This window comes from Sinohyriopsis cumingii, chromosome 12 (assembly GCF_028554795.1).
Source record: "Sinohyriopsis cumingii isolate HCF-2022 chromosome 12, ASM2855479v2, whole genome shotgun sequence".
NCBI classification, from domain to species: domain Eukaryota; kingdom Metazoa; phylum Mollusca; class Bivalvia; order Unionida; family Unionidae; genus Sinohyriopsis; species Sinohyriopsis cumingii.
Genome location: NC_142972.1, coordinates 27141088 through 27157094, shown reverse-complemented (window position 1 = coordinate 27157094; position 16007 = coordinate 27141088). Strand labels below are relative to the sequence as shown.

General features: G+C 36.5%; 1 protein-coding gene across 2 annotated transcripts in view; it reads left to right on the top strand.

The window, feature by feature from the left end:
• Nucleotides 1-16007, top strand: part of LOC149786143 (uncharacterized) — a 41585-nt gene that overhangs the window by 3560 nt on the left and 22018 nt on the right. For both annotated transcript variants that reach the window (XR_016424884.1, XM_089976479.1), the window contains exons 2-4: nt 6093-6219; nt 10347-10512; nt 13529-14558. Coding sequence is in view for 1 of the 2 variants with exons in the window: in XM_089976479.1 (XP_089832605.1) it covers nt 6093-6219; nt 10347-10512; nt 13529-14558 (1323 nt within the window). In the remaining variant the exon portion in view is untranslated. The remainder of the gene's footprint in view (nt 1-6092; nt 6220-10346; nt 10513-13528; nt 14559-16007) is intronic.

Here is a 16007-nt window from a genome sequence, read left to right as displayed (position 1 = left end):
GCTTCTATTGGGTCGGTGGTTCTTTCCAGGGTTTTCCCGGGTTCTTCCTCCACCATTAATACTGGCTGCTATGTATAGCCTATCATGTGTTGAAAAATGGCGTTAAACCCTACAACAACATATGAACAGACTATCACAATACCGTTTGTACTCGCTTATAAGACAAGTCCAACTGCAATCTGCACAGATCCAAATCTGTCGTCACATAATGCGCGGCAGATCTGTGTCTGTGCAGTTTTTCAGAAGTAATCAGTAGAACAAGCAACTTAGGCCCTGATGTGCAGGCGCATTATGTTAGGGAGGATCAGGATCTAAGTTGTTTGCCGTTTGACTCGTCTTGTAAGCGAGTACTTACGGTATCCCAACAGTAAGTTCAGGGATCATAAATGCTACAAGTCTGAGTAATTAAATCTTTTTGTTTTGCCGCAGTAATTGAGGTCTTTGAGGAGTACGTACAGAACCTCCTCATTAACACTTCACTTTGTTTTTCTTGATGTCGGTTGTTGCTGTTTTTTAACGACACTTTTAACACGAGATGAATGTTGTTCCCTAGGACACGCCACGGCAGTCGACCCGGATAGGTCTTGACGTTTATTGAAACCTCGTAGGAGTACAACGGTGTGTTGCTTGTTGAGGTTTGTGTGTGTGTGTGTGTGTGTGTGTGTGTGTGAGAGAGAGAGAGAGAGATGTGGAGTGAGGGTGTTAGAGAGTGATGTAAATGACTGCCCTGAACGTTTCGGACAAAGGTTTCAATTAGTAAAGGCCAGTGCCAACGAGTTTTTGCATTGAAAGAAGTTGACTGAATACTGTTTCTTGAAAACCATTAAAATCCTATGAGATAGCTGAACGAAAATCTATCGCATTATATTTCCCCCAGATTAAAATAAAACGCAAATATTGTCCGAGACAGCATATAGTCAACAAAGCATTTGACGTTAAATGACGGAAAACCAAGACAGCGTATAATCCGTCAGCAAAGCATCTGATGTTAAATGACAGAAACCCAAGACAGCGTATAATCCTAGTCATCAAAGCATTTGACGTTAAATGACGGAAACCCAAGACAGCGTATAATCATAGTCAACAAAACATTTGATGTTAAATGACCGAAACCCAAAATAATGTGTAAGCATAGTCAACAAAGCATTTGACGTTAAATGACGGAAACCCAAGATAATGTGTAAGCATAGTCAACAAAGCATTTGACGTTAAATGACGGAAACCCAAGATAATGTGTAAGCATAGTCAACAAAGCATTTGACGTCGCTGTGCACTCTTAAGAATGCACCCTTTTAAAGTCGTTGTGTACACTTCAGAACACATTCTTTTCGAGTCGTGCACTCTTCAGAACGCATCCTTTTAGATTGTTGTGCACTCTTCAGAACGCATCCTTTTAGAGTCCTTGTTGGACTCGTCAGAACGCATCCTTTTAAAGTCGTGTGCTCTTCAGAACGAATTCTTTTATAGCGTTGTGCACTCTTTCGAATGCCAATCTCAGCAGCAACACAGTTGGTGATTGACAGATACAGTGTATTGAAGGACAATGAAAGACCAAACAATGGTTGCTAGCAATAAACAATACGGCAGACAGTTGCCATATGTAACGACTCGGCTTCTCGATAAACTTTATGGAACAATACAATTTCAAACCGTTCTCACTCTGCTGTTATAGATTAGGAGAACATATGATGTGGCCTGTTGTCCATCCGTCCGTCCGTGAGTACAAGTTTGTTATTGCTACTCCTCCTAAATTACATTCGTCCCATGGTGTAGTTCTTCCTAAAAGAAAATGATTTTTACAGAATAAGTTTGGATAAAAAGACAACTTTGTGGATGATATGCAGTTATGGTAATAAAGAAATTTGTAGGTTTTATGTTTTAGAGATCACATGTCACGGTCATGGTTCATTTTAAGACGAGAATAATGGCTTCTATACGGAAAGTTTAGTTGAAGACTGCATGTCACGACCAAAGGTTGAGGCTATTTAGACCCATTGATCAATAATCTCCGAAGTCAAACATGCCCTAAGATTTACTACGTAGAGGGCCATTAAACACATGGCGGGTGTACAATGAGCTGTTCTCTTGACAAACTATTGTACTTTGAATGTGTGTGTGTGTGGTTTGGATTTTTAACGTAGCTTTAACAAATTGTTTAGTCATATCGCTACGATGTCTGCAGTGTGGCAGTTTATAGTGATGTCTAGCACTGGGGCATCATGCCGCAGACATGTCGCATGATGTCCTACCCAGTCACATTATCCTGACACCAGGCCGACCAGTCCTAACACTAACCTCTTAATACTGAGCGCCAAGCGAGGCAGCTGTTAGTACCATTTTTGTAAGTCTTTGGTATGACTCGGCCGGAGATCGAACCCACGACCTCATGCATCCGAGGCGGACGCTCTAACAACTATAACACCCACACTTCGTGCATTTGAATAGATAGATATAAGCATATAAGCAGTCTTTTCATTAGAATAATTTAAAAATATATATTTTTCTTCATAAAAAACCCATCAAGGGTCGATTAATTTTTTTTCTATATTAATTTTATTTTTATTTAATGATATGTAAAAAAAAAAGTGAAATAGGCTTTATATTTGGAAATAACGAGTTTCCCTTGTGTATGAAAGTATTTACATTATTTTTAACATTTAATCTACCAGTTCTATGAGATAAATTGATTAAACCAACCAGGCTTAATCCATAGTGTCGTGTTGTGTATATCTATATTTTTGTAACTCCTGGTAAATGATTTTTTTTAAATCTAATTTTTGTAATTTTTATTCATGGCTGCAAATTATAAAAATAATTATCGTAGAGCATGAAGTTGATAGCTAAAATAATATAATGAAAAGTAATACTATTAGAATTAATAAAGAGCCAGTCTCAATTTTTAATACGTTTTCCTATTTATCAGCAACAGAAATTTATCCATGACACTATACTTTACAATGAGGATATCGGAAATGGAAAATTGAAATGATGACTGCACCGTTTTCAAACACTTATTCCATTATACTGACCTCGTAGCTTGTGAGAAAAATCTTCAAAAAATAAAGCGATTATCATACCTGTAATCGGAGACAGAAGAATTAAAGAACATCAGATGCATTTTGGTCTACATCCGCTTCGAGAGTATAGGACTCTATAATCAGAAGCGTACCTACCGTCATTTCAGAAATGGACATAGCTAAGGGGCGAATGACAGCCAATTGCAACATAGGTCAGAAGCAATTGTACATCACATTCCTTTTCCAGATATGTACAGGGGTGGGATGTAAGCTCATGATCTGAGAGTCTAGAAATCTCTTCACCGTTCCAAACATCATATTGTCCTTTATTGACTGTGTGCATCAGAGAAGCAGGTCTCATATATTATATCACAGAAGACAAGGAGACGCTACAGTCATTCTGTATGTCAGCTCTACTATCTGGATAATTGCAACAAATTTTGTCCTTACACTTACCACGAGTGAAAATCCGCATCGCTTTCTTAATCACCCTACTATAAGATTTCCTCGCTTCTAGTGAATATGCATTAACCTGCTTAACCATTCCAGCGAGGCACGGCGAAAGTAAAATTTTCCCGCAATATAGTTCCAACAGGACCCTTCATGCTGCTTGAATGAGCCAACCAAGATTCTTTTCCAAACACGGTCATTTGTCGATCAATAAAAGGGCGCTTTCATTGATGTATTGGAGATTGCTACATTGTTTTGTGGATGACGAATTTTGTTTATGCATACTCAGGAAGAATAATGCATATTGCTGGCAGCCACGGACGATAAAGGAGCGTAGTGGATTGGCGCTCTTGGTATCCAATATGGCCGTCACAGCGGCGATCTTGAAAATATTTTTGTTTCAACTCCTCCTGATTGGATGATGATATCAATATAGAGTTTCCTCTAAAAGACTTTCTACGATGCCTAGTTGGGTCTAAAGGAAAATGGTGCCGATTTGTCATCCAATATGGCTACCACAGCCGCCATATTAAACATCTTGTTATTGACACTTCTCCTGAACAGTAAGTCAAATCAGCATGATGTTTTCATCAGAGGACTTCTGATCAGATCTACATGGTCTTAAATTTTTTTGACCATCTGATATCCATTATGGCTGGCCATCTTGAAAATATTATTACTCCTCCGATATGGAAGGTTATATCGACATTGGGGTTTAACTAGAAGACTTCTTATGAGGTTCAGTAGGTCTCTGAAATAAATAATAACGATCTAACACCCAGTATGGTCATCAATTCAGCCATTTTGAAAATATTATCTTTACTTCTGCAGAATCTATGGTGACCGCTCCGGTGGCCTAAGTGGTTAGAGCGTCCGCCTCGAATGCGGAAGATCACGGGTTAGAACTCCGGTCAAGGCATACCAAAGACTTATATTAATGGTGCTAGCAGCTGCCTCGCTTGGCACTCAGCATTAAGAAGTTAGCTTTAGGACCGGTCGGCCTAGTGTCAGGATAATGTGACTGGGTGGGACATTATGCTACATGTCTGCGGCATGATGCCCCAGTGCTAGACCTAACTTTTAACAGCCACACTGCAGATATGGAACCCCGAGTGGCCGAGTGGTCTAAAGCGCTCTTCGTTACGAATCACTGCCATCTCACCTCTGTCTGCGTGGGTTCGAGTCTAGGATTCGGCCAATGTGGGTATGTGAGAAAACTTGCCAGTAACGTCTCGAGGGCTGGTGGTTCTTTCCAGGGTTTTTCCTCCACCATTAATACTGGCTGCCATGCATAGCCTATCGTGTGCTGAAAAATGGCGTTAAACCCCACAACAACAACAACAGCAGCAGCAGATATCGTAGCGATATGACTGAAAACGTGTTAAAGCTACGTTGAAAATCCATATCACACACACACACTCACACACACAGAATTGATGGTCATATCAATATAGTATTTTCACCAAAAGACTTCCTACCATCTAGTTGGTCCTAAATAAACATGGCTGCCACATTTAGCATATTCAATTTCGTCTGTAATTAATCTGCATGGATGGTCATATTGGCAATGGTATTTTACCTAAATTGCTTATATTGCATACAATAAGGCTGCCACAGCGGTTAATATGAAATTCTTGTTGCTCAAGACTATCAGAGATGGTTTCAAAATTCAACAGTTAAAAGAAGAGTTGGCCTTATCTTGAATATGTGGAAATTCTCTTGTCAGTAGAGCGTCAGTCACTCTAAGTGACTCTTGTTTCGAAGAAGCATTGTTTCGGTTTTATTTGACAAAGACAGTTTCGAATTGTAAAAAAGAAAATAACACAACAAAAACAACCACAAACTTATGATAGTGTAATCATGCCATTATCGAAAAAAAGTTGTTTCTCGATTAAGAAGTAGGGGGTCACAAGCCCATTCCCTGGAAGGGGCTGTATATCGCATTGAGTGGCATAATATGGCATTATTATTACGATTGTGTGGTCTTATACTAAGTAAGAGGAAAGGAAAACCCACATAATTTAGTAAAGTCAACACATAATTTAATTCTCTATTTCACCGTGTGCGACATGTATGAGTGCGGGCCTATAGTTGGACCACTCGGCTCTAAGTTACAAAATAAAAATTAAAGAGGAACTTACAATATTGTGAATTAAATCTAAAATGATCCTAAACATTCTATCACAAGTCCAAAAGAATAGTGTTCTGATTGAACTCCAGGCCTTGAATGTGCTGATGTATCAAATAGTATTGAATATGCTGACATGCCAACAGTATTGCTGTATCACAGAGATGTAATCAAGAATGTCTTGAAATTAAGTCACAATAATCCTAAAAAGTGTTTTAGTTCAAACTGTCAAATTAGCACTTTGTAATTTCAGAAATTTAAATGAATGATCATCTCAGATTAAATCTAAACACAACGCTATATACATCTTCAGAATGAAATTAAGATAACAGTATATATATATATATATATATATATATATATATATATATATATATATATATATATATATATATATATATATATATATAGCTAAAATGCTTGGCGCACATCTTTAGCTATTTACATGAATTTTTAAAAAAAAATATTATCAAGCGTATATTACGTTTAATTTTTAGATTTGTCGCTATATCCGGCATGGATGCTGAATTTGAGCGTATCGATATCAATCCTTGCCCAACGAGTGAGGGTAATGAAGATCCTAACATGTTCGCTGGGACAGCCAGGTGCAAGCCCACAACACTTGTAAGTCTCTCTCTCTCTCTCTCTCTCTCTCTCTCTCTCAATCAAACAATCACACACACACACACACACACACACACCACTTAAACGGCTCACACAATTGGTTTCTGCGGAACTGGCCTCTTTTATCACATTATTGGGCATAGTACCGGTATTTGAGTCTGATTTTATCCTGGGTTAAACGTTAACAATTTTTCGTATGATTTTTCAGCGCTCTATTAGAACATTATATTTTCCTCCTACGTGTCTCTTTCTGCCCATCGTCCATTCTTATGCTTGCTGATCGTCGTTTTTCGCAGGCGTTTGAATCAGTTAATTTTCCTAACACATTTTTGGGAAGAGGAAGTAATTCATTAAACTAGTATCTTATAGTCATTTAACATGTATGTATGTATGTATGTATGTATGTATGTATGTATGTATGTATGTAATTATCAAAATTTGGTAACCGTATTTTAAAAATACACACATTAGATACGAAATTAATCAACCTAAGTGCAATTGTTAAATATCTTGCGATTGTGGTCAGCAGTATGGCCTAGTGCATCGGGAGTAAGGTGCAAAAGGATGTATTGGTCTGTTTCATCTGAAATATACTACAGGAATGTGCAGTTTGTGGAGGGACACATCGACACCATAATCTGATTGCTGGGCTTATAGAATAATGCTTCCAGTAGAAGCAAACATTTGGACACGTTTGTTTAAAAACAGCAAACAAAACGCAGTGTCATAAGAACTGGCAGAAACATATTTTGCTTACAATTTTAATGTTTTTGTCATAATTACTTGACTAAAATACGATGAGACAAAACTCCTGAGTGATATCTACAAATATAACTCACCGCTAGACCAACAAGTAGGTCTCCTCGTTTTTTTCTCTGACGGCGCTATCAGGAAAAAAAAAGCGAAGACCTACTTGTTGGTCTAGTCTCACTGCCATATTTGTGAACTGTACATTTCTGAATCCAATAATAAGGATTATATCCGTTTTAAAACACGTGACTAATTTTACGTTATTTTCAGTTTTAAAGCAAGTGACTATTTTACGTGATTTTCACAGTATTTGAAGTGGGAGTTGTCATTGAGACGGTGACAGCGATGAAATCGGCTGTAAAATGCAACATATTGGGATATAATTAGACCAGCAAGTTGTTCTCCACCTTGTTTTTTTTTTTTTGTTTGACTGACGCCACCAGTAAAAAAAAAGAAAAAAAAAAAGGTGGACAACAACTTGCTGGTCTAGGATATAATCAGATAACGGGCAGATGTTTTTGTTTTCCAACTAGGGTGGCAACGGAAGGAATTAATAGTGGAAGAGGGGAGAATTGGTGGAATGAATTAAAAGAAGAAAGAATTTACGGAATAAATTAGTGGAAGACGAAAGACGGGAGAATTTGAAAATTATTTATGTTTGCATATTGAGATTAGTTATCGTAAAACGTTTTATCATTATATGAGTATTTTACTTCAGGTATTGATTGGGTAATTTTATTTATAATAAATACGTATATAACACGTTACATTCCTTTCTGGACTATGTCGATACATACTTTAGGTGTTCAGTTGGTTAGCACTGGTTATCAAAGTGTGAAAAGACGTTTTTGTTTATACCTTTAACCGTTACCAACCAACAATATTTGCGTTAAGGTATTGTTTAAAACATTTATTTTGTTTGATATACTTTTGTTCATAAATGTACTTACTACAAATTACTATTAACCTAAGACAAGTCATTCTTCACACACTCTATTCTTGCATTGATCTTGGTGTCGGTGTCACATTGATTGAAAAATTGCGTTATGAATTTGCTTTAGGATCTTTACTTTGCATATATTTTCTTGATGGATTTTGTTCATACATTGGATGAATTATTATGAAGCTGAGACAGTTCAGTCCGCGACATACTCGTTTATCCCTTTGACATTAGGATAAATTTAACAGTCGTGTAATCCGAGTTCTGGTTAAAATTTCTTCGATTTCCTATATTTCACACCCCAGTATCACCCTTCCCCATTGCTCATTATACACACGAGAAATAATTATATTGACACAAGGATTTACCATTAGTATGATTCTGGCGACAAGAAAAAAGTAATAATGAGATCAGCATGTCATTTCCCCATGTCGCTAAAAATATTCTTGTTTTAGGTATATAAAAAAAAAAGGCAGTATCGACAAGGGAAATTTAATGTTAGGTTTAACATAATTCACTTGCCAACACCCATACATGCCAACCAACACACAGACTGACCAATACCCAGTCAGCTACTTAACAACACCTACACTTACTAACCTGCATTTGCTAATCTGCTTATAAATACATTTGCTCATACAAGCGGTACTTGTATCACTAGTTTCTATTCCTTCCAAGTGGATGGTCATTTTGACATGAGGTTTTCACCAAAAGACTTCTTGTGATGTCTATTTTCCAAAATGAAAATGGTGCCAATCTGACATCTGACATGTTCGGTAGAGCAGTTAATTTTGAAAATTTTGTATTCACTGAAGAATATCAGCGATGGTTTCAACACTCAGCAGTTGAAAGAAAGAAATGGAGCTATCTTGAATTCCTAAAAATTCTTTTCACCCAGTAAAGCATGAATCCCATTAAGGGACTCTTGTTTAAATATTTAAGAGCATATTTGTGACTTCTGTTTCTATCACATTCAGTGACGTGTGAAGCAGCAGTTAAAGAATTGAAACCATAGGATATCCTTTTTGTCAGACCTTGACTTCTTGTATACAATGTTTTCCCACTTAACATTTTCTTTTCTTCAAGAATAGCTTTCAGTATCATGCACATCGGCTTTGTGACCACTTGTTGTAATTTGAGCAATTATAATACATTTCCATTCCTATTTTCCAATTTCGTGACAGGTGGTTGGTTATGTCCACTGACTTTATCTGTCCAGCCTTGTCAAAAGTACATCCCAATATCTGTTGTTGAACACTTTCGTTTTCTCATCTCCCATGTTTCAAAGTCAGTCAGAGAGTCAATTTTTTTGCCTCCTCTCCAGTGTTTCAAACAGTCAGTCAAACACAGTCACTTTTTTGTCTCATCTCCATTATTTCAAATGGTCAATCAAACACACTTTTTTGATTTAGTATTTCTTCTGGAGTACATCCAATGATCATTCAATTTTGTTTTTAAAGCTGATTTTGAAAATGTAGCAATGACATAAAACCAGTACATGTAACTTTGATTGAATGAAGCTAAATGAGAGACATTGACTAATCAGCATGCAGTTGTTGATCTGTTCCTGCTAGATTGGTTTGATTTTAAAAATAGGTTTGTGTAATGTGTATATTGTAAGCATTGTTGTACATGTTGCTGATGTTGATTTTTGAGTTTGGTTTTGGCTGCATGATACAATCTGTTAATACATGAGCAGTATTGTAGTAATACTGTTGCTACCCATTATGTCACCCATTGTTCAATACGAGTCTTAGGTTCGTGTCGTATTATTGTTTGTGATGCTTGACGTGTCCCATGAGCAGCAGGGGTAGGAAGGGAAGTTTCAACAGAAATAATGAGTTCTTTTTTTTTCTTGATTGTTTGTCCACTTCTGTCTGCCTGTGGCTGGTAAATTTTTGAGATCCCCACCTTTAAGTATGTGGGGAGACCAAATCAGAGATAATATCATTGCAGATTCTGGATCATGCTCATTGTGTAGGGATCTTGCCCCTAGGCCATAACTTTTAAACTGTTGAGATCCCAGGCCTGAAGAACATGAGACAAATTCAGATGTTGTATCCAATACAAACCTTGGGTCATGCATAAAGGGTTGGAGACCTGCCCTTGGATTTTAGCTTGGAAGCTGTCAAGATCCACACCTTGTAGCTGTGTATGCATTAGTAGGGCATAAGAGCATGTATGAATTGCCCATCGCTTATATCTTTAAAGTTATCAAAATACCCACCTTATAACTATAGAGCATTTCAACATTTACCTCTTGTTTAGGCCATAACCCTGGTTGTTTACCTTCAAAGCATGGATACATTTGGTGGGATGCAATTTGCCAAATTCAAGTTTTTAAGAATGTGATAAGTTTTAGTCCTAAAAGTGTTTAGAAAATGGATGGTGAAAAAAGTTTCAAATGTGTGCACTGTTCACCTCTTGATCATTTCAGTGTGAGCCATTGTCTGGGTGGGGTTTCCGGCGTGGTGGTTACCAGTGCATGTGTAGGCCTGGGTATTATTACCCATGGTGGCATGATGGTCCTTTCCAGGGCTGGGAGATTGAACAGGCCACAGAGGAAGAGTATCGCACTGGATTTGACTGTCTTTCCACACAAGGTACAGTTTAGTTCAATTGCAAATACAAATATAGATAAATGTTTATTACTTTATTTATCCTTACAATGGATGTGGTGTTTTTAAAAACAAATAAACAAAATGAGTACAAAAATGCAATAGCGATTACAGAACAAAATATCAATCACTATGTAGTATGAACTGTTCACATGTTCCTACCACACATACACATGCACAAATCAAATACTCACCAACTGCACAACTCCACCCTCTCCTGTCTCTCTGCATAAAAAAATACTTATTCAAACATTAGTGGAAAAGTTCTGTTCAAATCCGTGTCACCCCAGTGTGGCTTTCATTGTGATTAAGTGTGGAAAGGCAGATATACAGAAATAGAGTATTAGTAGAAACTGTTGTGAGTGAGAACACGTGTGGAATAGCAGATATGAAGAAACAGAGTATTAGTAGAAACTGTTGTGAGTGAGAACAAGTGTGGAATAGCATATATGAAGAATAGAGTATTAGTAGAAACTGTTGTGAGTGAGAATAGGTGTGGAATAGCATATATGAAGATATACAGGTAGAAAGTAATATGCATGAGAATACGATGACTATGCAATTAATATTCTGCTAAACATAATTTGAGAACAGTAAGGAGAATTATATTTAAATACTAAGTACAGTATAAAATTTAAACAGGTTGACAAAATCACTTTGCTATAGTATGCGATTTAACTGCAGTATTTAGGTGACATTCAATAGGTATTTAGGTGACATTTGATAGGTATTTAGGTAACATTCAATAGCTATTTAGGTGACATTCAGTAGGTATTTATATGATATTTGATAGGTATTTATATGACATTTGATAGGTATTTAGGTAACTTTCAATAGGTATTTAGGTGACATTCAATAGGTATTTATATGACATTTGATAGGTATTTAGGTAACATTCAATAGGTATTTAGGTGACATTCAATAGGTATTTATATGACATTTGATAGGTATTTAGGTGACATTCAATATGTATTTAGGTGACATTCAGTTTGTATTTATATGACATTTGATAGGCATTTAGATAACATTCAGTAGGTATTTAGGTGACATTCAATAGGTATTTATATGACATTTGATAGGTATGTAGGTAACATTCAATAGGTATTTTGGTAACATTCAATAGGTATTTAGGTAGCATTCAATAGGTATTTTGGTAACATTCAATAGGTATTTATATGACATTTGATAGGTATTTAGGTAACATTCAATAAGTGTTTAGATGACATTCAATAGGTATTTATATGACATTTGATAGGTATTTATATGACATTTGATAGGTAAATTGTTAGCTGACTAGTTTGCACCAACTGACCATGGCAGGAGTGTAAAATTTCTACCTGAATACCAAACAATCAATTTGTATCACACACACACAGAGGACCTTCCATTAGATTTAATGTTGGCAGGGTTTGGGGGACCTTTCCCAGTGGCAATAAAAAATGTTTTTTGAGTAGCTGGGTGTAAAGTAAAAGTAGCCAGGTAAATCAGCAGCGCCTGGTTGATAAGGTATCCCCCTTGTGTGTATGTATGTATATATAACTTTTTCATCAGCACACAATTCAACATACACTACTACTTTGAGTAAATCAAAGGGTTTAAAGCATATAACTTTCAGTTACTTAATGTGTGAACAAAGTGAATTTTCTTCGAAGACATTGCATAAAAAGTTTGTTTCCTCAACAAACAGCATATGTGTTCTGTCCATTGTGAGTTTATGATCATCATGTTGTCTTCATAGCTGACAGAAATGCATGCATAATGTTTTTTATTTTGAGAACCTGAAATCACTGAACATGGCCTAATGTTGAATCTTATTTATATTTTGTTGCAATTATCTTTTAATTGTATGTGTTTTGATTGATAACATGTTAGGAAATTATTAATATATAGGGAATAATCAACACTAAAAGCCAAATACTCGGTAATGTTATTAATTCTGATGTTAAAATGCGTAACAGATAAGATACTACCTTGGGGAATGCCCATCTTTTTGCTTGTACATGTAGGGTTGAGCCCAGTCATACCTTGAATTCCCTATTTGAAAGTTCAATATTAAAGTGAGTAGACGGTCTTTTAGATCATCACTCCTTACTTCAATGTTGTATCATAGGCAATTGAAAATGGTGCCAATCTGATGTCCAATATGGCCACCACACTGGCCATCTTGAGAATTCTGTCATTGCTACTTTTCGTGAATGAATGGTCATATTAACATGGGGTTTTCACAAAAAGATTTCATATGATATCTTACTGATCCTAAATAAAAATGATGCTGATCTGAAATCCAATATGTCCACAATGGTTGCAATCTTAAACATCTGTTCACAACTTGAACAGAATGTCATATTGATGTGGTGTTTTCGTCAGAAGACTTCTTATGACATTCAGTTGGTCTTAAATAAAAATTTTGCCAATAAATGGTGCCAAACTGATGTTCAGTACGACTGCCATAGCGACCATCTTAAAAATCTTGTTATTTCTATTCCTGAATAGAAAGTCATATTTTTGAAAACATTGTTTTCTCTACTCCTCACCAAATGGATGGACCTATCAACATAGGGTTTTTACAAATGCATTTATTATGACAACTAGTTTGTTCTAATTTAAAATGATGCTGGTTGTAAATCCAGTATTGCTGCCATGATGATGCTCTTAATTAAATTGATTGTTGTCCTTACTACCTCTGAAATGACATGGGGTTTCCCTAAAGGACTGATTCAGCATTCAACAATTAAAATTATGAATTGTTTTATCTTGAATTCCTTGAAAATGTTTTCAACCAGCAGAGGGCGTCAGTTCGTTTGGTACTCTCTTTCTAGTTATGTTCAAGTAAATTTTCATTCTTTCATATTTTGGATGACTAATAATGCCATCTAGAAGATTCAGTACCAGATTCTTGTTTTATCAATTGATATTAGATTTTCCCATGTACATGCACATTTCCATAATCCAGCTGGCTTTATACATGAAATTTCATGATTATGTCTCTATTTCTATTTAGACCTTAGAGTGATTCCTAATCAGAACCCAACATGGGTGACCCGCAAGAAGAGATCCACCGAGCTTGCTCCCACCAAGGATCGCTTCATTGATCTGGTGTCACCAGAGTTGATACAAACTCCCAGAAAACGATGGATCGCAAAGCGTGCTGCAAATAAAAAAACCATAGAAAAATCAGTTGACATCAACAGTACAAAAAAGAAGCGATTTGTTCCAAACTATTCTGGGGAAACTCCAAAACTGAGAAAGAAGAGAGATGCATTTGAAGAGCCAGCATGGTCACGAATGGTAACAATCCTCAATCGACGTCTCGATGTGACCAGAAAAACCTGCAAATCAAAGGAGGCGAATGAACTATACCTCCCTGGGGATGTTTCATTTGGTGTGAACAAACAGTTTGAGGCCCAGGGGCGTACGGCATTGAGGATGGCACATTTTCTAAGCAACTTCCTTCAGAATGTAGATGAGTATGAACAATTTGGGGAGCTTAAAGGAGATCGCAGGTTGAATGAGACCCATATTTTTGGAGAAGTCTTGTCCATGGTCATGGCCGACTTTAAAGTGCGAGGAGCAGGGGTGTTCTTCGATCGTTACAAGTTCCGCATGTCACCACCAGTTAATTCTACCGATGCCCGATATGCAACAGGGATCACACGAGAGTTCTTTGGTCCTTTTGCCTTCAGAAATGAAACTGAAGGTGGAGGTCTGGACACTTTCAGAGCCGTAGACTTTGCTGGATTTAGCACTCCTTATGTAGATGAACCTTGGTTCAGACAAATGAAAGGACGTTGGGTTGCAAATTTTAACGGATTGAGAAAGTATGTGGACAAATTTATGCTTCGGTCTGGGCCAAATATAACCAGTCTAATTCGATTTGAGCACTATCCCATCACTTACAGGGCTCCACGTTATGAAGATGGGGAATGGTCCAGGCCTTACTTTAGGTGTGACGACATGGGGATGGACTGGGTGGTCACCTACTACATTCCCTTTTTTGGCATGGATAGCCTCAAGTCTAACATTGAATTTAAGTAAGTCCAGTTGTTAATATTCTTTAATTTTTGTTATGACTGCTTTTGAGGAGAGAACAGAGGCTAACTAGATAAGATGTGGTAAAATAAAAATACATGGTAACATAAGGGACAGCAGTTTTTTAAAATATATGTTGGATTACTCTGATTACTCAAACAGATGAAAATGTTACAATATTATAAAATGAAAATGATGCAAAATTATAAATTGCCTCTATAAGTGACAACTTAACAACATTGAAATTGTCTTTCCCGAATCCCAATGATGTTTTACTGGAAAAGACCTAAGACAGCCTGACATAGCTTGGTTATCGATGGACTAAGTGAAGAATGTTACATAAAAAAAATTATCCAAGGTCTGTCAGAGACGTTGTGACAGTAAGTAGACAGCATATGAAAATACATTGTGATTTTTAAGTTTATACTTGATTGGTAAAATGGGGTTGGGGGCTTTGAAAGATTGTATAAAGCTTGGGGAAGTACCACTGCGTTGCAGATATGTTTCTAATCTGATTTGTATTGAAGATAATTTACATGTATTTATCAGTGTTCATATGGACAGGTAAGATCAACAGTTTTAAAACAACAAAATGCTATACACAAATTATTATGACACATATTTACATAATTATTTACATTTCTGAAACTTTATATCATTCTTTTTACTTATAACACTATCATCTTCCTGCTTTGGCTAAGCAAAGAAGCTTTTGATGGATGCTTCCTCCTTCATTTCAAAATTTCTTTCATGCAGTTTTGGCCTGAAGTGTTCCTACCGATCATATATGCTTGACACCACTAGTTTAATGTCTTTACTGCATATTTTCAAAAAGCGCGTGAAGATCCTAACTTGGATACATCTACAGTGCCAGGGAAAACTTTAATCCAGTCAGCCAGTGAAACTTGCCACGACCTCGGTCAGTGTCTTCAAGCTTGCATTTCTTTGAGTTAGGCTCAGCCATTTGAAGGATGGAATATTTCAACTAGATGAGAGAAATACAAAAAATAATTTAAATATTTAGATTTGACATGTAATAGAGGAAGATCTCCCTATTACAAATATGCTACAAATTTTTATTTGTCCCCATAAACCCCAAGATAATACGCCAGAAGCTATTCAAAAATTGAAATCTAGAAATAATTTTTTGTACAAAGTAGCAGTCAGAAAGTTTATACCTCATAAGCAGTTGATCGTTTTTATTAAAATTGCGAATCTGGTGTTTGAAAAGTTATGAATTTGCTATATGATGTGCCAATTTTGGTCACAAACTTGATATCAATTGGCAGTGTTATATATTTTCGAGTCACTCAGTATCTGTACTACGTCCATCATTATGGCAATGCATCTTCCTGTTTTCATTACCTATCTGACAGACTTGAATCAAAACTATAACAGTACAATAAAATGCCAGTGCTAAAATCAGTAGAGTATTAATTTTAATTAGTATA